The 24,407-nt window shown below is 39.2% G+C and overlaps 3 protein-coding genes across 4 annotated transcripts; 1 reads left to right on the forward strand and 2 right to left on the reverse strand.

Annotated features, from left to right (window-relative positions):
• Positions 1–225: 225 nt before the first annotated feature.
• bag3 (BCL2 associated athanogene 3) lies at positions 226–5,995 on the reverse strand. Its single transcript, XM_058651912.1, has 4 exons — positions 5,657–5,995; positions 2,397–2,732; positions 1,911–2,261; positions 226–1,775 (listed from the first exon to the last, which is right to left on the reverse strand). The coding sequence occupies exons 1-4, from the start codon at positions 5,855–5,857 to the stop codon at positions 897–899; spliced, it is 1,767 nt and encodes a 588-aa protein (XP_058507895.1). The 5' UTR covers positions 5,858–5,995; the 3' UTR covers positions 226–896.
• A 2,756-nt stretch (positions 5,996–8,751) lies between these two features.
• On the forward strand, positions 8,752–17,517 carry tial1 (TIA1 cytotoxic granule-associated RNA binding protein-like 1). Of its 2 annotated transcripts, XM_058651913.1 has the most exons (12): positions 8,752–8,924; positions 9,471–9,567; positions 10,244–10,342; positions 10,475–10,529; positions 10,606–10,693; positions 12,384–12,459; positions 12,721–12,829; positions 13,524–13,619; positions 13,712–13,796; positions 14,011–14,134; positions 14,418–14,563; positions 14,710–17,517. In XM_058651913.1, exons 1-12 carry the CDS (start codon positions 8,896–8,898, stop codon positions 14,831–14,833), a joined length of 1,128 nt encoding a protein of 375 aa, XP_058507896.1. In that variant the 5' UTR covers positions 8,752–8,895; the 3' UTR covers positions 14,834–17,517. The 2 variants fall into 2 exon arrangements, with proteins under 2 accessions (XP_058507896.1, XP_058507897.1); XM_058651914.1 differs by lacking the exons at positions 8,752–8,924; positions 9,471–9,567; positions 10,244–10,342; positions 10,475–10,529; positions 10,606–10,693 and adding an exon at positions 11,699–11,944.
• Positions 17,518–17,520: 3 nt separating this feature from the next.
• On the reverse strand, positions 17,521–22,985 carry pkd2l1 (polycystic kidney disease 2-like 1). Its single transcript, XM_058651911.1, has 15 exons — positions 22,641–22,985; positions 22,403–22,516; positions 21,468–21,595; positions 21,113–21,366; positions 20,790–21,014; positions 20,479–20,707; positions 20,226–20,396; positions 19,942–20,123; positions 19,739–19,859; positions 19,553–19,651; positions 19,343–19,464; positions 19,144–19,261; positions 18,907–19,040; positions 18,671–18,812; positions 17,521–18,516 (listed from the first exon to the last, which is right to left on the reverse strand). The coding sequence occupies exons 1-15, from the start codon at positions 22,942–22,944 to the stop codon at positions 18,397–18,399; spliced, it is 2,463 nt and encodes an 820-aa protein (XP_058507894.1). The 5' UTR covers positions 22,945–22,985; the 3' UTR covers positions 17,521–18,396.
• Between the last annotated feature and the right edge of the window lie 1,422 nt (positions 22,986–24,407).

Raw genomic sequence — 24,407 nt, forward strand, 5'->3', positions numbered from 1 at the left:
GTGTCAGTGTTATTACAGATTGTGGCTTTGGTAACTATACAAAGACATTGTGACAATCTTCAGCTCCTGACAACCACTAAGTGCTGATTGTCTAAAATCTCAAGTAAGACACACCATCTCACCTCTGCTCATCAGTATACATTCATAAATGTACCAAAATACTATATAATGATATATAAATACAGATATAATGTTTTTGAATAACAAGTAAACCAATGCACACACAAACACATCAATCAAAACTTGTGTAGCAGTTATATTTCAGTTGTAGTGCTGCTGTACTGTACTGTCAGCAATTTCAATGATGGCCGGGTGCAAAGATGGCAAAATCAGCAATGCACCAAAAAGCAGCATCTAACAAACATAATCACTGTGTTCTGTGATGAAGAAGCTCAAACATGGCTGTGTGGCCACAACAGGGAAAGTGCTTCTCTGCAGTCAGTTCTGCCTTGAGGCCCCAGTGTTTGCACTCATGAACTAACTGACCTGGTGGATTAAGAAAAGCTCCATATAATATCTGAATGAGACAAAAGGCCACTCCATATAACATCTCTTAAGAAAATACTTCTAGTTATCTTTCGCTTATTGATAAAGGCCTCTTATTCAAACTTTGACTAGAAATTGTTGTCACACACATTGATCATGACAACTGTCTTAATTTGAACACATTGGCACCACATAGAAGGCAACAACATTGGCTTGAAAATGATTGCACTGAGTTACCATCCGTAATGTGCTGAATGGCAGGAAATACCAACACTGTTGATGCATGCAACTTCTACAAATGCTGTAGACAGAGGAGGTGGAGACTTCTCCAGAGAACACTTGTTCACTATCAAATATGTGAACAGCAGGCCATCTTCCTCTCCTCTTGATGATGAAGTGTGAAGTCATTATTATGATATCTCCTTTGCCATCTCGGCACTCTCCTTGGTGATCATGCTGGGCTCTCCTTTCTGTATCAGGCTCTCTCCCTCCATGGTGGTTTCACAGTCAGATTTAGCCTGCTGCTCCTCCAGTTGCTCCAATGCTTCCAGTATGTTCTGAACAAGGCGGACTCCATCCCTCCTCGCCTGCCGTACATCTAGACGACCCTCTGGGTCAACCGAGTCCAGCGCTAAAAGCTCTTTGGTCAGCAGTTCCTCAAGTAACAAGTACTTCTTATCATTCTTCTTCCCATCAAAACACTTCACCTCATGCTCCAGTTTAGCAACCCGTTCAACTATCTGCCTTACTTTAGTCAAACCTGGATGACTTGGGCACTGAGCAGCCTGTTCATCTTCTACCTTTACAGGTGGTACCTCTGGGGGATCAACTGTGATGTCATGGGCTTCTGATGGTGGAGGTATTTGAACTTTAATATCAGCCATGTGTTGCTGTGGTTGCTCTGGTTTCTGGGGCGGCAGGTACTGTTGCGGTGCCAGCAGTGACTGTTCAGACTGCTGAGGCTGTGGAGATGTTGGAGATGGTGTCCGTGGGAAATGTTGAGGTTGCTGGAACTGCTGCGGTTGCTGAAACTGCTGCGGTTGCTGAAATTGCTGCGGTTGCTGGAACTGCTGCGGTTGCTGGAACTGCGGTTGCTGGAACTGCGGTTGCTGGAACTGCGGTTGCTGAGGTGGAAGCTGTTGGAAGTGTTGAGGTTGTTGAGGCTTTTGGACCTCGGCTTCTGTGTGCAGTGGCTGGGGGAGCTGCATGTTCTCGGGTTTCTGCTGCGTGCTTTGTTGTTCCTGCTCCATTTTCTGGGCAGGGTCTCTTGTGATGACATGCTGCTGAGCCTTTGGAGTTAAAAATAAAATAAGTCATTAGGATGGTGTGTAACAATCTAAGTCAATATATACTGTACATAATAAAACCAAACATTGATGATCACAAGAAAAATCCAAGTGAAAACGTGTTAAATGTTAAATCACCTGTGGTCTTTCTCCAAGCACTTGTGTTATGATAGGTGAATGGCTTCTAATATGAGGTGGTAGGTGAATAGAAGCAGCATCACGATGCTGGGGAAGCAGTATCGGAGATGCCCTTTCCCGGGGGGACTGCATTGCTGCAGAGTAGCCAGGCCATTCGTCCGTCTGAAGGCGATGAAAGGGCTGCTGTTGCTCTGAGAAGGGGTCACGCTGAGAGTAGCCAGAGGGATTTAACTGAGCCTGTGTTTGTACTGAACCTCCTCCACCCTCATGGATCACTGGGATAGTGATATAACCAGCCTGAAGACCAGTGCTGCTGGGCCGCGAGGGTTGGTGATGTGGGGCAGTGTAAAGCTGGAAAAAAAAAAAAAAATGAAATTGACAATGTACAGTCAGTATTTTTTGTCATTTGTTTCCAGTTTAAAAGCTCTACATACAAAATATTGTACATTTCTGCATGATGTATTCTTTAAACCTGTCAAACTCTACCTCTGCTGTTTGTGAAACAGGTGAGCCGACCATCCCAGTATCAGGAGAACAACTCTCAGAGGGTCCATGTAAGGGTGATCGGGGCCTGCAGTGGAGCCCAGGTGTTGGGGAAGGCGTTCGCCCCTCCGTGCGGATATTCTGTGCAGTGGTTGGCTGAATGTAGGCGTAACATGGATGCTGTTGCTGCCTCAGTTCTGCCCCCTCATGGAAGACTGGGATGGGAACATAACCAGGGCGAAGGATGGGGTGCTTCATCTCCCTTACAAAATTCTTCTGTGTTTCCATAGGGCTTGGGTCTGGTGGTATGTTAGGACCATTTGCAGACACGTCTCTTACCTGAAACACAGTCAATAGACACCATGTTAAATTTCTTTCCTTTTCTTCTTCTGTGAACCAAAGCAAATACAGGTATAGGTCAGCAATGGCTTTGGAATATAGATTTCTTCTCCTCTTATCATAACAATTAAGTCTTTAGATGAAAAAAGTATATTTGTAATCAGTATAAGTCATGAGGTCCTGGAATGACTGGAAAGTTTCAGACTCTCCCTTGTGGTATTTCAAAGTAAATGTCTACGGCCATATTTTGGCAAGCTAGACACCTTTTTTAAATTATTCACATGTTATTATATTGGCAGTTTTAATCGTGATGAGTGGCAATATTAAATACATTGTCCCGTTCCTAATAGTGGTTCTCAACATTTTCAAGTCACAACTCATGAGGGGAACTGGCAAAGTAAAAAGCTGTTCCTTTGTAATGATAATTGTAAATAATAATTATTTGTCTGTTGTCAGCTCAGTGGGCAGGTTGGTTTACTGTCCTGATGCACAGCTCTGGTCAGATCAGCTGTGAAGCCGAGATGTCTCTGCACCACAGTCTCTGCGATTATTCACATTTAACTGTGTTCAGTTTTACTTGAAGAACTGATGAGTCGGAAGGAAAAAATGTTCCCCCTCCTCCCCTGCACCGCCAGACAGCTGCTGCTGTGTAGCCCTGTTCACAGAAGAAGGACAAACAGCAGTTTGGGACATTCTGTCACATTGGCTGGGCTTTCTATTTTCTATCTGTCTGTCTATTAATGTAATTTGCACAGTGTTCGTCTCTATATATATATATATAACATATATATATGTTTGCCCTGCGATGGACCTTTAACCTGTCTAGGGTGTACCCCGCCTTTCACCCTATAACAGCTGGGATTGCTAATAGCTACCCTGCGACCCTCATGTGGAGGATAAAGTAGTAAACAATGAATGCAAGATTTTAACCATGGTCACTGATTAATTAAAACTGCATCAGGCAAACTTAGTGCAACTTTTATTTACCACAAAAAGACGGGTTGATATGTTCCCTTTTGTGTAGGTGCTGCTGTGGGATTATCAGGAGGGACATCTTGATTCTTGTTAGTCTTTAGCATCCGACTTTTTTTGGCTAGCATGGAGCCATTTCTCCATGCTAGCCAGCTGCTCATGTGTCAGAGGCAGCCAATGTTTTGTGCATTTAGCCAACTTCACTAGTCTTTTGTGTTTCATTTTGTCCTAACACAAACTTACAGTATGTGCACACAAACTTTGACTCTCCCAAGCGCACTCAAGAACATCCATTCTATAGCCGATCTTGCCACTGCTACAGACAAGCCATATAAACATACTTATGGGTAATTTATTTTAATTTCTAGGGCTGGGTCAAAATCTATTAATCTTCCTCCTGCGAAACATTAATCAATATACCAGGGCAAATATCGATATTTTAATTAAAATTAAGACGCTCTAAAGTTAGTAAGTCCCTGCCAGTTTCACTCGCCACTACTTGATGTCTCCTCACGGCACAGCTGCTCAAATTAATGAGGGAAACTTTGGTAGACGTTTCCTGGCCGAAGAAGAGGGAGTTTACTGTGGGATAATGGCGTTATCCACGTTCAATACATAGACTTTATGCACTTTGTTCTCTATGTTGTGAATAATCCTGTACTTTTAACTTTTCACAGATGTTTTGTTTTCTTCAGTTAGACAGATATGATGTATCGCTATGTGATAGTCTTGCGATATATTGAATGGTTGTATCGTGGTATTATTGGTATCATGGACAATGTATTCGTATGGCACCGTGTGATTCCCACCCCCATTAATTCTGTCAACAAACCCTCCAGATTTTTTTAAACTCTACACAACTATCTGAATACCCCCCAAACTTATCATATTATGAGAATCTCTATTGAACTAAATTATTAGTAATCAGAGTACAGGCAAGTCCCAATTGGGAACAATAATTGTGATATTAAAGGGAATACAAATAACACATTACTGGATTTTATACATGAGAATTTTACTTTTTCGAAAGTAGATTGTAATTTGTATTTTTTACTCTCAGTGTTGTTTTCACAACTATAGAAAGGTGCAAGCAACAGGTCAACAGATAGTTTGGCTCTTTGACAATACCATATCTAAAAAGTAAGCATGGCATTAAAACAAAACCCAGAGAACTGTGTTAAGATGTGGACCACTGGCATTTCTCCTTAAAGTCCAAAGTTATGAAATAGCTGTGAACGACCCTTTGCCCTCTGCCATTTGAGTACACTGCACACACAGCCAGCACACCACTGCACCAATTTTATCCCCTGACAGCTGTGTCTTTCTAGCAGATTCGTCGGGACACTAACTTTGGACAACGGTGTCTGTCTCTGAGACGAAAGATTACCAACTGGCAGCTTGTGTGAAGCTCAGTTCAGCTCACACTGGTTTCCTCAGCAGACCTATCTCTCAGTCTCTTGTGTCAAATACAGCTGAATGTGATCCACAGGGCAGAGACAGACACACATACACACACACACACACAGAGACAGCACGGGCAGCGTGAACCGCACCAGCTCCAATCCTTGTAAGGAAAAAGTTTAATATGAGCCGACGTCGCAGTGTTTTTTCCCACCTTGAAAGCCATGTTATCGAAATACTGGCAGCTCAACATACGTAGCCTTTACACGCTGCAAGACTGAGTCATCGAGTAATAATAGTATGAGATCATGACACACGGGAACATATCACCCGTTATAATAGTCTTATGAGCTGTCTGTGAGGGGGGGTAACGGTGTCATACCAGGCCTACAGTCAACAAGACAAATATACAACAGTGATGTAGCACTGATCCACAGCCTGTCACGCCACGCACGAACAATAACTGTCAAAAGAGTTTACCGCCGTTAGCCGTTTACGTCGACAAAACCAACTTTATCCCGCCGTTCTGTTTCTTTAATTTATTCATTTACCTTTTTTGTGTCATGTCTAGGGTCATTCCAGGTTGTCGTGCGGTTGTTGTGGTCCACGAAGAAGGGCCATCCCGTGTGAGGGTCGATTTTTACTTCCCAGCCGAGGGGCAGAGGCTCGCTGTCATTGTTTGCCATCGTCAGGGTCGGCGACTGTGTCTTCATGCCGTTCATGTTGCGGCTTGCTGTCGAATACTGAGACATTTTATATGGGCGACGGACGCTTTAAAGGTTTAAGTGACGTGGTGAAGTGGGCTGGAAGTTTCTCGAAATAGAGCGAACAGTGACCGCCCAAGGTTCATGGTGGGGGCGGATGGTGCTGGCTGTTGCTGCTGTTGCTGCTGCTCCCGCGGCGTGAGTTCTCCAACTTGTTATGTCGCCGATCGAACCCTCGACTGACACAATCTAAACCTCTGTGCTTGAGTCGAGCCCCAAGAGTGTGAAGCTCAATTTAGTCCGCAATTTGCGAGCTTCCATTCATCCAAATGACTTGAACAGAGTAAAAAAAACAACCTGACAAATGAACAGTCTTTATCAATTAAAAATAGTTTAACGATGTGCTCCACTGTGCATATAATATAACATCAAATCAAACCTCACCTTTTACATAAGTACAACACTCACGTATCTGTACTTTACTTTAATATTTATATTTCTTGCAACTTTTGCTTTTACTCCACTAGATTTCCTCTAATTCCCTCAACCTTCCAGGAGAAAGACAACTCGCCCTACCTCTGAGCTACCATGGCTCAGTTCTAACCCCTCACTTTTTTAAGACTTTTACTTCTAAAATGTAAGTACATTTTCTATCAGAAAAATACTTTTGATACATAAATACAGTAAATGTCATAGACTTTCACTTAAATAATATTATAAAAAGTGACTAACTTCTACCAATTATTTTCTGGTAAGGTAAGATATTTATACAAGATTGCAAAATATACCAAATTATTATAATAAAAATCAGTCATTTATTAATGTATAGAAGACTTTTTTATTCACAAGCAGCAATCCTCTAAATGATTCCCTTGTTTCTCACCTTTTCCCCTTGGAAATTAATTCTGTAATTAAATTAGTAAACCTAATCAAAAATAATTTGAAAACAACAGCAATGTATTCCCTAATAAATTAATACATGTCACTTTTCCCTCTTCTTTTGCATAAATTGTGTTTTTTTTTACTTTATACCAGAATTCCATGATCGTCTGCTGATATTGTGTTATTACTTTGTATTTTGTTAATTTAAAGGAAGAACATTTGCAGAGACTCCCTGAATGTCCTGAACACCATATTGATTTCTGTGTGATATTAATGACGAGGGAATCCTAGGCCTTTCTAACAGGAAAAAGATCCCCCAGAGAAATGTACTCAGACTCCCACATGACAAATTTTGTCTGAAGGGAACCCAGTCTGATTTTGCTATGATTTGATGCACAATTATGTGGTTCAGTGGTGCCAAAATAATAGTGTGGGCCGGGTGACAGCTCAAATGACAGAGTTTAATCATAGGAGTACTCTAATCCAGCTTCATACTACACAGAATATGTTTCCTGATTCATCTGAGGCCACCACATTTATTTTTTGGAGATACTTACATTTTTAATTTGATGTTTTAACACCTACACATGAAGGAACCAAAATACCAAAACCTACATTGCATAGTATGTAGAGCCAATTGCTGAAAATGGTTGTTAAACATAGTATTCGAGAATATGTACAGGTTTTTTTGTAGAGCGCTTTTTCAGCTCCTGAGATGCATTTAAATGTGTGTGTGTGTGTGTATATATGTGTTTTATATATATATATTTTTGTTTAATTGTCCAGTCAGCCCTCGATTGTTCATTTGTACACATTAGTTGATACATTGAGTCACTGCAAACACTAACACAGTGATAAATGATTATCAGATTCCGGATCTTTCTGGAATATTCTGGCATGTTTCCGGAACATTCACATGCTAAGATGTCAGGGGCATCTCTGGCAAGCCCAGCGAACAACATAGCTGTTGATACTTTCTGATATTATCACCAATCATCTTGTCCTGCCTTCACCCCTCTCAGGGGACCTCTAATGAAGTAAAATACCTCACTTATTTAACACCAGTTGGAACTGTGGTCAATATGAAAAGCAATTGAAAAGAAAACCTTTAGTAATTTTGATGAACATTTCTTAAAACTAAGTCATGGCACAGGTGTGTAAATGTACAGTAAATAAATAATAAATAAATACCTGTCAAAATGTATGTAAAACTATTAAATACAATTTTTGAAACTGTCCATCCTTGGCGCCCCCTAGTGCTAGTTTTAAAAACACCTTGTGGTATACAGCAACATGTGTCTACATAAAGGTATAAATCTATTTATGTGCTTTTGTTTTTTTCTGTTCAGTACATATTGTTATTTCTATTTCTTGTTTGTATTTTATAATAAGCTTAGTTTTATTTATTTATTTGCATATTTCGATGATATATGTTTACTGTTTATCATCTTTGTTTTTTTCACTGTCCATGGAGCACATATTTCCCTGATGTAGGACCAAAAAAAAAAGATCTTGCCTTGTGTTATTGATTGTAAGCCCTAGTATTATTTATCCCCATATTTACCGCATTTTAAAGCTAGAAATAGCATTATTTTTTTCTAAATTAGATGTGTACATCAGATATTAGTTTCTTAGTCTGGTTTAGTACCCTTTACATAGATCACTTGTTGTTTTGCTTGATTATCAAAATGTATTTTTGCTGTTCAATGACAATAAAACATGACAACAAAATTGTTTGTATAAACAATTGTTTGTAAAATAAGATTGTTAGTCATAATGCATGTGACTCAACTCGCGGTCGTTTACAGTCGCACCCTGGTGATTAAAACAAGCCTACTCTTTTGCGTCCCACTTCAAAATAAAAGTCTGTCAAGTCAGTTGCCTCCATGCATCATCATCAGCTATGTTAAAATAAAAAGTAGTTGTGGCCTTTGTAGGTATAAAGTGTTGGCTAATAAATAAAACTGCACTACAGACGTGTAAGAAACTGAAAATAGTTGACGGATGTTTATGCTGCCTCACCCTGACCGCGCCTGGGCACTCAGCCACGCACGCGCACGTTCTCTCCACTCGCCGCGTGACGTATGCCGCCCGGTTAGCTAGTCTCAAAGCAAGTTAGCTAGCTGCGAACGCTGGAATCGGTCGTCGTTCGATTACTAGTTTGCAGCTGAAGTTTGTGTATCTGGTGACTGTCAGGATCGACAATGGACGACGAATGCTACCCAAAAACACTGTAAGTAATTTCAATGTGGAAATTTTAAATGTGCGTTTGCTTTGCTATCGCCGGGAACCGGTGGCTAACCTAGCTAGCCGTTGTACCTAGTCAGCACAGCTGCTAAACAACATAAACGTTTGCCTCGCGAATATCGAGGTCGTTTATTCAAGGTCATGTTTAATTAACTAAAATATGGGTTAAGCTAACGTACCTCACGTTATATGAACAATTCAATTCTAATCTTTTCAAGGTTAGCTGCCCAAGAACGGTATGTTGCGCATGTTGATATCGCGGTATTCATAATTATTCAATATATTGTGCAGCTCAATCCATCAGAAAAGGTGTACAAACAGTAACGATGTGCTCCATACTTATTATTTGTTATTGTAGTGTGAAGGTTAGAGTCACAATACCTGGTGTTGTTGTTCATTGTCTGTATAACTTGATCATTTGTGTTAATCTATCTTAATTTTTTGGGTGCTTTTTTAGTATCACTGTTAAATCGTGTATTGTTCCCTGAAACTGTAACGGCTCTTAAATGAATGATCTCCTGTTTCCTTGCAGGTATGTGGGAAACCTCTCCAGGGAGGTAACAGAAATTTTGATCCTGCAACTTTTCACCCAGATAGGACCTTGTAAAAGCTGTAAAATGATCACAGAGGTGAGCCGCCACAACGTTTGTTTTGTTGGTTTTTGGTTGTACTTATCTTTATTTTCTTTCTATGTCCTCTGTCCTGTTGTTCACATTTATTGATGGACTAAGTCCCATTTTAACCTAGAAAAAAACTAGAACTGATAGAGATCTTTAATATGTCCTCCACTGTTGAGAAATGTGAATACAAATTTTGAACTGCACTTAAATCACAGCTGTGTATGATAGTGAAACCTACATTTTCAACTGCTGTTTAAAATTCACAGTAATGTCACTATTCAAATCATTTTTTTATGTTGTCCCCAGAGAAATTTTGTTGATGAATATTGTTTTTTCTTTGCTTGACATGTCTTTACTTGATTTACCATTTTGGTTTGTTGTTTATTGATTGATACTATTTGTTTTATATTCAGATGTCATCCATGTGATCAAATCACGATGGTTTTAACTCTAAAGAAAATATCCATACTTAATAAAGAATTCAGAGTGCCCCAATTCCTTTAAGACAGTTAGTTGTACTTTATGGAATTTAAGAATGAAAGGACAGTTGCTCATCAAGAATAAGATTCGATTCTTGATGAGCACTTTTTTTATTTACATTTTGTGATCCCAGTACACCACTCAGCATTGTTCTTGTTTTCTGTCATTGTTATTAAACGGCTCTGTTTGAATTTGTCCCACGCAGCATACAAGCAATGACCCCTATTGCTTTGTGGAGTTCTTTGAACACAGAGATGCTGCATCAGCCCTTGCATCCATGAATGGGAGAAAGATATTAGGAAAGGTAGGCCATCTTTTTTGTTCCCAAAGTATGAGTGGAGTTAGGGAGTTTATTTTGTTGTTAAATTTTCCCTGTGGTCCTTGTTCTTCAGTCTGTCATGGCTTCAATTGCTCTCTGTGAACTCTCTGCTTTCAGGAGGTCAAAGTGAATTGGGCCACCACTCCAAGTTGCCAGAAGAAAGATACATCCAGTAAGTGTTCTTACATTGAGTCACTGCTAAAGATTAGACAATATTAAGTGGTTTCTTTCTTTTGTTTTTCTTCTAGATCACTTCCATGTATTTGTGGGTGATCTGAGTCCTGAAATTTCCACTGAGGATATCAAGTCTGCATTTGCACCTTTTGGGAAAATCTCGTAAGTTATTTTTATTTTAATTACATTTATTTATTAGTTTGACTTCAATAATTTCATTGCTTTAATGCAAACACATTGATTTCTTTCACTTAGACAAGGAATTTCAATCATGTATTTTCTAAGTCCATGCTGACTGATTTGCCATCTATGGCCATGTTTACATGCACATGAGTATTGTCTAAACTGTAAATACAACTATATATGTGTGTGTGTGTGTGTGTGTGTGTGTGTGTGTGTGTGTGTGTGTGTGTGTGCATAAAGATACGCACCTAAAATATGTTTGGAATTTCATAATTTCAAACTTTGATCCACTGGCACTGAACTGGCTTGGTTTAACTGGTTCTGCAAATTAGTACTGTATGTAAGCCCTGAAAGAATACATTATTAATTTGACAAACTTGTATGATAAGCCCTTTTTTTATTTACAGCAATTGTTAGTGTTCGTTTTGTTTGATTTTTAATTATTTGTCAAATTTCTATTATGTGATTAAGTATTAGGACACCATATCCACATATATCATGCATGTAAACATAGTTAATAATGGACAAAGATAATTTAAGCATCTAACAGTGGGTATTTTTTAACATACAGATTACTTTCTTTTTTTAAAAACACTTACAGATTGAAACAAAGTCATTTAAGTTATCAAATGTTATAACACTTAGTGTAAGCCACCAAGTACCTGACTCCAGCTATTTACTCCTTGTGTACTTTTCACGGCTGAAGTGTTTGCCTTAAATTGATGCTTGCTTTTCCTTACTCATTTATGATGTGGTAAGTAAATTGTACAGTGTGTCAGCAAAATCTAAGCTTTGTGTTGAACCTGAATAGCTTTTAGTTGTGGGTCTCAGTGAAGTAATAGCACTTTGGTTATTTTACAGAAATGCTCATAGGATTGGACAGGAGCTTGAAGGCACAGCAAGGAACTGTGCACTCTGGAGACACAGATGTAGTTTTTTTTTTACCTCTATTTACTCCATTCTTTCCACATGTCTTTAATTGTAGATGCTATGTTTTAACATGACTTAGCCCAGATGAACAAAATCCACTAGGCAATGTAGTCAGTCTAGTAAATTTCTGTTTAAATTGTCTCATTTTGATTTTCATAGTGTTGTTTGCAGCCTAATGATCCTTTTACAAAATTACTGAAAATGTCAATTTCTCAAAATTTGCAGCTCCTCAAACTCCATACTCCATATTGGTGGTAAAGAATTGACCAGGAAAAATAAAGAAATCTGTTAACAGGCCATGTATGCCGTTTAATTCCTTTTTTTCTCTTTTCATATATTCTCTATACATATATATGCTACTGTAGGAAGAGCACCAACAACAGATTTTAAGAATGCATGGTAATTCATATGATCACTTCCTTTTGTGAATTTAAATCAATAGTTTTAAGAGCATTGAACAAAAGTGGTGCTCTAGAGGTGAACATCCATTAATTAATACATCTAAAATTATTATTTAGACTGTAGGCTGCATGCATTTGTACTTTTTTTTGTTTTTTTTTTTGTTTTTTCCGAGTGTTACATTTTGAGTCAGTGCTCAGTAAGAGGTCATCATAGCTAATATATCTTTATGTAGGACAGAGTAGAGGATTCACAGTTCAGTGTGTTTTGCGTGGTTCGTTTTAGTTTGACGCATTTAAAATGAGAAGAGCACTGATATTGTTTTAACATTTTCCTGCAGGGATGCTCGTGTTGTGAAGGACATGGCGACAGGCAAATCAAAGGGGTATGGATTTGTGTCCTTCTACAACAAACTGGTAAGGTTCCGATGCAACAACTCAGACTGAAGGTTATTTCAATTTTCTGTTTATCATCTTATTTTACTATCGTAAATCATAGTTAATACTACATTCACAACAACTCTAAATAGTTTAACATTACAGTTTGTTTTCTTAGTCTTTTTTAATATTACTTGGTTTAAAATCAGTAATTGCTTATATTGAATTGATTTTGGTGACTAAAATACTTTTCAGATACTCTAATCCTGGGAAATAACTGTCTTTGATTTGGATTTGTAGGATGCAGATAATGCCATTGCTAACATGGGCGGACAGTGGTTGGGAGGACGCCAAATCAGAACCAACTGGGCAACGCGTAAACCACCAGCTCCAAAGAGTTCTCAGGAGAGTAAGTCTTCAAGCCCACAACAACTGAACACTCACACATGGAACTATTTTTGGTGATTAGATCCTTTCCTAGGATTTTGCTGGAGTTTGCAGACTGTCTATCTTTTAGCTTCTATGCACCACCTACTTTACCATTCTCATTTGGAGTTGTCTGACTGCAAGTTAATAAAATAGAAGATGATGGTGCATTTCAACTGGCTTCCTCTTCACTTCTTTCTTAGGTATCGTGAATATCATGAGGACTAAGGAAAATACTCATCTTCTGGTTTTCTTTTTTTGTGTTATTAGTTCTTGGTTGCTAGTTGCTTACTTGCTGCTTCCTTGATTTTTTGGAACGCTTGCCCACATACATAGTTTTTGTATGTGAATTGAGAATATAATTACATACACTAGTGTCCAGTGTGGCTAATAGCATCCCAGTCTGCCCTCAGTTTGTCATGTTGCATTTACATCTGTAGTTTTATTTGCAATCCAGTCACAGAAAATGCATTTTTCATATTGGGTGTAAATGAGTTACAGGTTCTGCTCACTGTTGTGTTTACTTAGTTAGGTCAGCCAGATACGTTTTGAATACTCTACTTAAGGTCCATGGATTTTCAGATATTTGTTTATCATGTGCAGTATGTCACCCGTGTGCATTTGAGGTTTGAAATTTGATTGTTCTTTTTCAAATTTCGTTTGTTTTTTTATTTCAGATTCTTCGAAGCAGCTGAGGTTTGAGGATGTACTGAATCAGTCCAGTCCCAAGAACTGTACCGTTTACTGTGGCGGGATCCAGTTAGGACTATCAGGCAAGTATTATCTCTCGAAGTCTATTTTTTCCACTTTCATCAAATACCCCAAGAATTAACTATATAAACCTGTTTCTTTTTGGTTCTTTCAGAACACCTTATGCGACAGACCTTCACACCTTTTGGTCAAATAATGGAGATCAGGGTTTTTCCGGAGAAAGGATACTCTTTCATCAGGTAGTGTCTCAGTTTATTGCTAAGTTTGGCCTCTAGATGTCAACACAAACACTTGACATGACTCTGTGTCATTGGCATGTTTTCTAAAGCCTCACCCTTGTACTTTGATGATGGACCCGTCAGATTGTAGTTTTAATACTCTGTATTTTCTGACTTGCTCATCAGGAATGATGTGAGATAAATTGCACTGCTAAGCTGCTTTTTTTCTTCTCAGATTTTCTTCCCATGACAGTGCTGCCCATGCCATTGTTTCAGTAAATGGTACTTTCATTGAAGGAAATACAGTGAAGTGCTACTGGGGAAAAGAATCACCCGACACTGCAAAAAGTCCACAGCAGGTATGGACATTGTATTTGTTAGCTAATTTAATATGATAAAACAGATACCGTATTGAAAGAGAAAACAGTAAATGAGAGGAGATAAGGGGGAAAACAAGTTACACTTGTCTCGGGTAAAACCAGAACCATGGACAGTGCAATGGTTGGTGTCTTAACCCATGAGCCACAAGGATAATCTGAAACCATTAAGTCTCCAATGGTGATCCAATATCTTATTGATGTTATGGTCACTGAACAGAAATATTACAATTGTGACATATTTGCATCTGTTGGTTTTTCCCAGGTTGAGTACAGTCAGTGGGGACAATGGAACCAGTTCTATGGAAGTCCGCAACAGCAGCAGTTTGGCCAGTATGTGTCCAACAATTGGCAAGTTCCCTCCTATAGCATGTACAACCAGACATGGAACCAGCAAGGATTTGGAGTGGAGTAAGTCTTGTTTTCTTTTGTATATTTTTCCTTCAGCCTGAGTGCATCAGTTTGTTTTACGGCACAGCTGATGTTTGTACAGTTAGTACACGATGAACATAAGTCACAGTAGTTACTTTAATTCAGTATTTGTGTGATCTTGACAGGCAGTCCCAGTCACCAGCCTGGGTGGGAAACTTTGGATCTCCTTCAGCACAGGCTGCAGCCCCAACTGGTCAAGTAATGTCCAACCTGGCCAACTTCAGCATGGCGGGCTACCAAACACAGTGAGCTGGCCCAAACCAAAGTGTAACACCCTTTAGACCACACAGCACCCTTAACTGGACAGCTTTGAAGAAGAGAGGCAGGAGGGGGCACATTCACAAAGCCTTTGCAGCCAATAGTTGCTCTAAAGTCTGTTAAACTGTTGTGTTTTAAAATGTCTATTTTAATTTCACTTTGGACTTGAAACAAATATTTGATGAGATCTGTCTTGGAAAAATGCTCTTGGCCTTCTAAAGGAAAGCCAAGCAACCCATATTTCTTTCTGTAGTAGATGTTAAAAGACACACCAATGTGTGTTTTCATGAGTCGAGACGATTTACAGTACTAGAAAGTTTACTGGACGCACTCATGAAGAGCCAAACCCCATCAAAAGATTGGTGTAGTTTATAAAAACAAATTGCCCTGACAACTTAAACATGTAAGAAAAATTCTATGAGGAAAAAATTAAATAAACTTAACTGATTCAGATGTTTGGAGCTAGAAGCCATCATGTTACTCCAGCAACCCACTGGAATTTAAATCCTTTGAAACCTCAAACTTGATAATATAAATATTTAAGTTATCAAACTACAGCAATATATATCTGCTTTCAGTTTGCCAATAGGTTTTGTAATATTTGAATATTTCAAATGTATTGGTTTCTTACGGACTCTTCATAATGTTTGTTTGTCATAGTTTTCTGTCATTTTATATAAAGGAGGGTCTTTAAGCAGTGATAAGTACATTTTTTGTAATATAACAGGATGCCCGTGGTGCACGTCTGATGAATTTATACTCGAGAGTGAACCAGACTGCTATAAAATGATATGGGCTTAGCTCACGCCATATATCTGAAAATTTTGGTTGTGTTTTTGACATATTTTTTAAAAACAAAATGCTTTGTGTGTTGAAGTCCTAGTCAGTTTATGTGTTAGAAAATTTGTACGAGCAAGTTTGACAAAATTATTATTTTAGTGTAAGGTGGAATCTCTTTGGTGAGATTTATGTACAAAGAAAATTTCACCTACTTGGCTCTCAAAGCAAAAAAAAAAAAGTTTTTCATGTTGTGTATCAGAGTAATCGGCATGGTCTTTGCAGACTTTTGATAGATTTAATTTGACACTGCAGTAGAGCCTGGTTGGACATACTTATAACCCTGTGTCTCAACGGAAAGGCTCTGTAGTACATGCTCTATGTTCAAGGAAAATATTGTAAATACAGTGCAACCCCCACCCCAACCCTGTAAATTTAACTGATTGTGTGTGCTGATTCTGGGGCTGGTTTCCTAGAAGGAATAATTCATCATTAATACATTTTTTTCTAATTTTTCATTCTTTTGCCAACCTCAGTAATTTATAGTCATATCTTTCAATGGCTGTAAAAGTTTGTAAAGAAAATTAAGAGTTAAAGGAATACTTCACCAATTTGCATTTAGCTTTGTATTACTAGTATAGGGGTATTATTTTTTGAAAAATTGTGCTTCCCAACCTCAGTTTCCCCTGAGTTGTGAAATATCTTAATTCTTTCCTTTGTCATTTGCCCACCAGTGACACTTGGTCCTGTTAGCGTAACTGTTAGCAAAGATGGCGGACACTGTTTACATTCTGGGAATGAGGTCCCATCCCCCTAAGAGTGGGCCTCAAAAGTGCGGAATTAGCGTTGCAGTGTCAAGCCTCAGACCAAGGCTTGGACTAAGTGTCACTGGTGGGCACGTAACAAAAAAAAGAATAAAGATATTTCTTGACTCAGGGGAAACTGAGGTTGGGAAGCACACTTTTTCAAAAATACTACCCCTATTCTAGTAATACAAAGCTAAATGCAAATCGGTGAAGTATTCCTTTAATTTAGCACCAAAACCAGCCCCTCCCACTGCTCTGCGTCAGGTTTTTACATCATTTTTAGCCACACCTTTGTGTCGGACTGTCCACACTTGAACTTTAAACTGGGATTATTTTTTATTTTATAGTAATTCCATTAAGTGGAATCAGTGGACGTTTCCTAAATATATCATTTATTCTTCTGCCCTGTGAATTTTCTCACTATTTTGCAGAATGTTTTCATATATGCCAATGTAAACTATTTTAAACATCACTGATTAATTGTGGCAAGAGGATTTCGCAAAGTTATCCTGCTATTTGGATTTTATTTGCATATGTGCCATTCTGTACAGTGTACCACACACCTTGTAATGTCACCTATTTCCTGTTGTACAAGCCAACATTCTTGACGATGTTTTTGTTATTTCATTTAAATTGGGGGGTGTTCATTTAACAAAACAGGATCGTGTTGGCTGAGAGTGTAAATATGAAGCTTGATTACAGTCAGGAAATAATGTACATACTGTAGGTAGAATGTTATGAAATAAAATGCCATCATGAAATTTCAGCAATATAATTTATGCATAAGCCTTAATTTGTGTTATTTAAAGGGCCCCCTTATCTAAATTCTTTTGTAATGTAGATTTTCCCATCTTAGACTTTGTGCCATTTTCAGGATGTGACCGGAGGCAGATGAAGCATCAGTTTGAACTGCAGGCTTGTGACATGTACAATATTTCTTGCTTGAAAATAATGAATGTTATGGCAATTTGCTTTTATGACAAGTAATTCATCTAAGTTGAACCACTGAAGTGATGTTTAATAATAAAGGATGAAATCATTTTTCCGTTTCCAGGAAAATATTAAGTCACTTCAAATAAAGACATACGTCAACCGGGTCATTCCGTGCATTTAATGTACACTGATAAGTTGAGCTTTATACACAAACGCATTGTAAAATTGTCAACAGTAATTCTACTGCATACAGAATTATTAAACTGAGGATTGTACCTTTTAATAGATGGGTTTGCTTTATAACTTGACTACCCATTTCCACATGGACAATTCTGTAAGGACAGAAGACGCAAAGGATCTTCAAGTATATATGTTCACATGAGGTTCTGGATGTGGGAGAAGTTGTTGAATAATTACTAAATGATATAACAAGTTTAAAATATAATGAATTAATTTGTCGCCGTCTCACTAAACGACGTAATTCAGTGCAGTAACTTTAACATTCGTTGACATGACACTGAATAAAGCATAGCAAACATTAATTTAGTCAGTCAGCTAATTGCACTGCCTAATAATGGACTGTATTACATTGCCTTTTATTTCTAACCTAATGTTGAAATAAATGTATTTTCCACAACACTTAACAATATCCAGATTAATATTCAGGTCTCCCCCACGGCATACATTGTAGTCCTCTATAATTCTAAACACATTTTATTATATACGCCCTAGTAAAGGTGCCTAGAAAGCAAATTCCAAAAAAATATGCATGTATACACAGTATTTACATATAACAATAGACTGAGTGACTTAAACTGAGTAGCTGAAGGGAAGTCATTCAGCCTTGCATTCTGTAAATCAGAAGTTTACCGATGATCTTGATCTGAGCGTCCAAACTGTTGTTTTCAATGTGAAGAATCTTTACTTTGAATATAGGAAAGCTTTGAATCACAGAATATTGTCTGTGGGTGACCCCGTCGTTCTCAAATGTCAGCTGACTTCCAGATAACGCATGATGATTCTGCCTCAGATCGTTAGTCACATGTGACCGTCAAATGTGGAGGTGGTGCGAACTTCTGGTCTCCTGAATGACAGATTGGCCTTTGTGTCTCTGTCCACACAAACCAGGATGTTCCCTTCTGACGCAGTGTCTTCGCTCTGGATAGAGGTAAGTGGAAATTAAACATTTTTAACTTTTCTCCAATTATTACAGCTCTGTTGTATTGTTATTATGGCTTAAAAGACTTGAATACCTCCTCCATTTGAATGTTAGTCTTAATATAAGAATTTCCCAACCAGCTTCCATACTCACATTTTTATTGATCACAGAAGATTTCCCTTGATTTTCGTTCCATTTGGCTTTCTCATGCACTCCCAGTTTCTCTGCAATCAAGTCAATCCTGGTTGTGATGCCCTTCACAGAGCTTTCGAGGTGGAGAACCTGTCTGGTCAGTCTTAAATGTTGAGAGAAAGGTAATGCTGTCATTATTCAAAAGCAAAATATGCACTTTGACATAACATGGGTTATAGGTTAAAAAAGTCTCCCACTTCAAAAACTGTTCCAGATCCACATAGATTTGACTGGAGTGGTTCTTCTGCTCAGTGGAGGTCACAGCAGGCTTCTCCATCAGTTCTTTCTCATAATTCTTTCCCAGATTGTTAAGTTCAGCGCTAAGAGCATCCTAACAAAAAATGGCAAATGCATAGTAAAAACATCTCCTTCTACATTGATGCAGACATTAATTTGTTTGTCAAGCTGGAAGGAAAAATGGAGTACAAACAAACCCTCTTTTCCTCCAGCTCAATTTTCATCCTCTCCTGTTCGGCTTCGTCTAGAACTTGGTTCCCATCGCTGTCAAACTGAGAGAAGGCTGCAGAAATTTCATGATCAGCATGTCCCATCCTATGAAATCATCAGAGCAGTGAGTTATCTTTAACATGTAAGTACAATAAGTCCCTTTGTTTTTGATATTTTGTCACTTACTCTTTAAGAGTTTCTCTGAAGTCCCTGAATTCAATTTCTCCAGATCCAGATTTTAGGGCCTTCTGAACGTCTGATATTTTCTCCTTTTTGAGTTTCAACTTCATAAATGTCTTCATATAGCTCTGAATCACAAAAAATATACAGTTTTTGGTTTACAACACTTGTAAAACGTCACAAATAATCCGCCTACATCTAAATCATTGGCTTTACCTGCTTGATGATGTCCGTAATCTGCAGCTCATCTTTTTGGGATGAGAGCTCCTCTTTAACTTCTGAATATGTGTCATTTATGATGGCCAGGAACATGTTCTGATAAACAAGTGCATGGACACATTTATGAGATTAGTGTTTTTCCGCCTTTTGAAGTCAACCACCCTCTGTAGCAGAATGACTTACCAACAGAACAAAGAAAACAAAGAAGACGTAGGTGACAAAGTAGATTGGCCCAAGAACTCTGTTAGCACGGTCAATGGCATCATAATCAAAGTCCCCAAGAATAATCCTGAACTGTGTGAAGCTGCAGGAATGGAAGGCACATGTGATGAGTTCATTCTGAATTAAATCAGTTCTACTGAGCTGCCATGATTGACACTTCTTACATGCACTTTACGAAGGTGCTGAAGGATTCAACTTCTGTCCCAAAGAGCAAATATCCAAGCTGAGCATAAGCGAAGAAGACGATGAAGAACATGATGGCGAATCCCAAGATGTCTTTGGCACATCGTCCCAGTGTGGAGGACAGCTGAGTCATGGTCTTATTAAAACTGATGTACTTGAAAACCTACAGGGACAAGAAGCATGCACACAGTGTTTGGTTTGACACCAGGGTCACAAACTTGTAATGAAAGTAATGACCTGAAATGAAAGATGCCAGTGCCTTTACCTTGATCCACGCAAAGAACAAGTTCACAGCATTCATGTTGTTGTACTGTGTTTGCCAGAATGCCAGGAATTCAAAATCAGCATAGATGTCAGGCTGCTCCAGAAGTTTGCCAAGCAACTTGTCCACTTTGACAGTCCGGAAAACGTTGAATATGATGGCGACGATGGCGAGCTGGAAAAGAGAACAATTTAACTCTTTGAGGCCGGAGCAAATTTGTTTGAAACAAATATAACACATTTTCTTTTTTTTTTACCATTATGACAACAATGTCCAGGATGTTCCAGATGCTTTTGAAGTAGGAGAACTTGTGTATTCGTAGCTCGAGAAACTCCTCCACAACATAGTAGAGGATGAACAGGCAGAAGACGACCTCACAACCGAGGATGAAGTAATCCCAGTAGTTAATGTAGCGAATCAGTTTGACTGTTCTGATCTGGTAGGAAGGGATTGCTCCACCGGTCGCTGGGAATTCAACCACCAACCTGAAAGAAGCGTAGAAAACATATAATAATGAACCGCTACCAACTACTGAGTGAAGTTGCTATTTTTCATTGTTGCGTTTACCTGATAACACAGAACATGTTGATGTTTGCGTTGTAAGTGGAGAAGTCGATGAAGACCACTCTGGTTCCCTGGTCCAGCCATAAGTTGTCCATCAGTTCGTTGAGTATGACAGCACTATCTTCTTTGGTGAGATTCAGATCTTGATAGTATCCTGCTCCAGTGTAAGTAGTCAGCATGCCCCAGTGAGAGGAACCCTTTATCTCTTTCTCCGTGTGGTAGGTCCAGCTGTAGGTGTACACAAGAGCATGGAAATCACTTAAATAAAACAATGACTCTTACTGCAGTGCAGTGTCCCTTTGATGATAGCAATAAGAGAGGCTTACGCTGTGCCATTAATGAGGCCAAAGCCGAGGTCATTCTCCTTCTTCTCGTTGTAGACGTCAAAACATCCCGTGATCTCTTCTGCAAAATCTGTGTGGACTTTGCAGGAGTTGTTCTTGATCTTTATCTGCCTCACCCTGGGGACTCCCAGCAACATGTTCTCGTAGTAGATGAAGGAGCGCTCTCCGCTCTCCAGTGACTGGTTATTGTACCATTTAGTCCAGTAGAGGCCGTCCAGTAATGGGCCTTGAGCATACTGTTCATATGATGAGAAGGTGGATTCACACAGGTTGAGATTGAATGTACTGTAATCATTGTAGTGACCATGGAAGGAATTAATAATGGCTGAAAACTCACAATCCAGAAGTCGGTCATGGTGCCAATGGACTGAAACCTAACCCCACTTTCACTGGCTGTATTCACAAACAGGTCCGTCATGGCTTTAGTGTAATAGTAGGTGCTCGAACTGGTCATACCATATGTCACTGAAAGACAACGTAATCACACTGGTAACACCCAATCGCTGATTCCTATCACTCTTTGCTCAGGCTCGGCTTTTAACATTGCTCCATTGAGCGGTCTAAGATAAGACAGCTCAGAAGCAGACACGCAATGCCTCATTGAGGACTCTTGTTTGGCCGTGTTTATGTCACTGCTGTCAAATAGATCCAGATCAGATGCTATTATTTGTTTGAAGAGAGAGCACGCTGGTCTGACACAAATAGTCCCATCAAAGAATGTAAATCTAAGGCAGACAAAGAAACAATGGACGAGGCCTAATGCTCTTATCGCTAAAAGGCAAGAGAGCAGTGCCCATGTCCCTTTCTCTCCTAATGCTCAGCTGGACAATGGCTCACAGGTGGAAGAATGGGAGGGGCATTTGTGGTGGTAGGCATTAAAGCAGCGTATATCAACAGCCCAAAGTGCCCTATACAGTAACTTCCTGCCGAGTGGTGAGCAGTGATCGGCTAAAACAAATAGTTTATGGAAATGCATTGAAAAGTGGGATTGGTGTACATAACAGCAGCAACAATTAAAGAAAATATCTCATTACCTTCATTGAAAATACACTGAAATACAAAGGCAAAAGGGCATTTGGCGTCATAGTGTTTGGAGGTAATTTCAGGCGTAAACCTAATTTAAAACAACATTAAATAACAAAATATTCCATTTTTTTTTTACATACAAACATTCTTGTGTCATATGTTGGAGAATGCTTTGTGAAGTCTTTGTAGCACTAAGTTCTTGCAGTAAGTGCGAGGTAAACATCTTAGTATAAGGAGGACACTTACAGAGACATATGTCCACCAGGAACACCACATAGACCAGTAACTCCCGTAGTGTGGTTCGGACAAACAGCTCCCTGTTGTCGGAGGTGTTTTCCGTCAACGTTGTGCCCCACAACCCTACACAAAATATCAATTTAAACCGTCAGACATGAGACACAAATACACTTCTGTTGGTGTGGTGTTTGTAAAGACCTGTCATGATATAGAATTGATGATAACAAATTGTGTGACTTAATCTTACCTTTGATAAAAGAGCAGCAGCCTCTCTGTTTTTTCTTCAGACTTTTCTCAGTGGGTAGTGGTTCCTCAGGTGGATGGTGGAATGGGCTGGGGCTGTCCAGCTTGTACATGCTGTCCATGGAGCCCTGGAATAGAGGCTGAGGGTTGTAGATGGTGCTGACAGCGCGGGGCGGAGGTGGAGGAGAACCACAGTAGCCCTGGTTCACCCACGCACCTTTGCCCACACTGTCCAACTCGCACTCCACCTGTCCGCTCAGGTGACTTTCGGCACGGTTGTTCAGGCACTTCATGCTGTCTGTGAGCATGAACTGCAAGGGCTTCAGATCAGAGAAGAAAGTGAAGCAGAGCAGTGTCGGCAGCTTCTGGGCACCTGCTGGAGAGATGATTATAAAGAGTTGATGACATAATCTTTGTTGAGGGAGGAGCTGCTGGTCCTCTGCTGGAGCTTTTGTAGTCTTGAGATTTAGAGGTTTACACCCAGTATAATGTATAATGTATGATACTTTGCTAAGGTTTATTCAAATACTGCACATTTTAAATCTCTTTTGGTCAGTGATACAGTCACGCGTACAATTAACTAATAAGATTCAGTCCTTAAGGTTGTGGATATTTGTTAGATTTGAGTGTACCTTTATCTTTTTATGAATGTTATCAGTGCGATAATGGCACAGAAAAGCTTTATTATAGTTACTCAAAAAACACTTCCAACATGTTTTAATCAGCTGGAAATGTCTAAAAAGAATAAAATAACATTCACCCATGGTCATTCTATAGTTAAAAGACATTTTTATTTCTTTTGCGTCACGACTGATGAACAATTTCGTCCAAAAACACGCTAAATTAATTTCATGTTGATTACGTTTCTATCGCCGGCTGTTCACCACTAGTGCCTGAATTAATGAAGAGCATAATTGCGGTGTCACTGATGGCTCTCCGCCTCATTACCATTCCACACTTTTGACTCTGCCCTCTATTCATTTTTGACATGCCAACTGTCAGAGAGCATTGATTAAAAGTATGTATACACACAACATTGGATGTGGCAGATGTGTCATTATGACCATCTGCATCAGTGTTTGGCACCTTCACATGCAATATGTTCCACATGTGTATATAAGTGTTTAGAATAAGGAGATAAACTAATGGGATACAGACAGGAACATGTGCTGTATATAATTCCACTTTATAATATTTACATATATAACAATACAGAGTCTTTCCACTTAATGTAGATAGAGTTTGGGTTCAGGGATGGTCGTTCATGCCTCAGTGGCTCTGAACACAGCAATTACACACAATAGAGTTTAATTTCTGCTCCCCCGCTGAAGCCATGGTTGGTTCGGGCACACAGGCTTAATCTGCTGCGGCCACCATTCAAACTTCTTCAAATCTGTAACAATCACTTGTCAGCGGCCGATGATTGCCATTTAAATCTGTAGCCGCGTGGCTCCGAACAACAGACACCCGCGGATCATATGGCATCCTGGCTTCTCTCTGTTACGCTGAGTTTCTAACTTCAAAAGGTGTCACTTTTAATTTAAAAAAACATGTTTAATTGGGAAGGAAATCGTTTAATGATTGTTCTGTTTTCCTAATTTATACGATTAGATTTATTTTGTGCCTTGGTGACGTAAAAGTGTCTTATCTCAAAGCACAGGAGCTCTGGACTAAAGCATGATTTATTCCCCCGGGTACAAACTGAAGCAGTGCAGTGGACATGACCTGCTGAAAACCTGACAAGCACAAAACAAAGACAGAGCTGTAAATT

This window comes from Solea solea, chromosome 15, assembly GCF_958295425.1.
Source record: "Solea solea chromosome 15, fSolSol10.1, whole genome shotgun sequence".
In the NCBI taxonomy this organism is placed as follows: domain Eukaryota; kingdom Metazoa; phylum Chordata; class Actinopteri; order Pleuronectiformes; family Soleidae; genus Solea; species Solea solea.

Bases quoted from the DNA above. Each gene is read 5' to 3' on its own strand.
- bag3 (XM_058651912.1), bottom strand. From the start codon at position 5,857: ATGTCTCAGTATTCGACAGCAAGCCGCAACATGAACGGCATGAAGACA. The intron at 2,733-5,656 runs GTAAATGAATAA...ACTGTGTTTCAG, and splicing joins CTAGACATGACACAAAAAAG to GTAAGAGACGTGTCTGCAAA. The intron at 2,262-2,396 runs GTAGAGTTTGAC...TTTTTTTTCCAG, and splicing joins CTGTTTCACAAACAGCAGAG to CTTTACACTGCCCCACATCA.
- tial1 (XM_058651913.1), top strand. From the start codon at position 8,896: ATGGACGACGAATGCTACCCAAAAACACT. The intron at 9,568-10,243 runs GTGAGCCGCCAC...TGTCCCACGCAG, and splicing joins GCTGTAAAATGATCACAGAG to CATACAAGCAATGACCCCTA. The intron at 13,797-14,010 runs GTAGTGTCTCAG...TTTTCTTCTCAG, and splicing joins AAAGGATACTCTTTCATCAG to ATTTTCTTCCCATGACAGTG.
- pkd2l1 (XM_058651911.1), bottom strand. From the start codon at position 22,944: ATGCTCACAGACAGCATGAAGTGCCTGAACAACCGTGCCGAAAGTCAC. The intron at 19,465-19,552 runs GTAAAGCCAATG...TTTGTGATTCAG, and splicing joins TTACGGACATCATCAAGCAG to AGCTATATGAAGACATTTAT. The intron at 18,813-18,906 runs GTGGGAGACTTT...TCAACATTTAAG, and splicing joins GATCTGGAACAGTTTTTGAA to ACTGACCAGACAGGTTCTCC.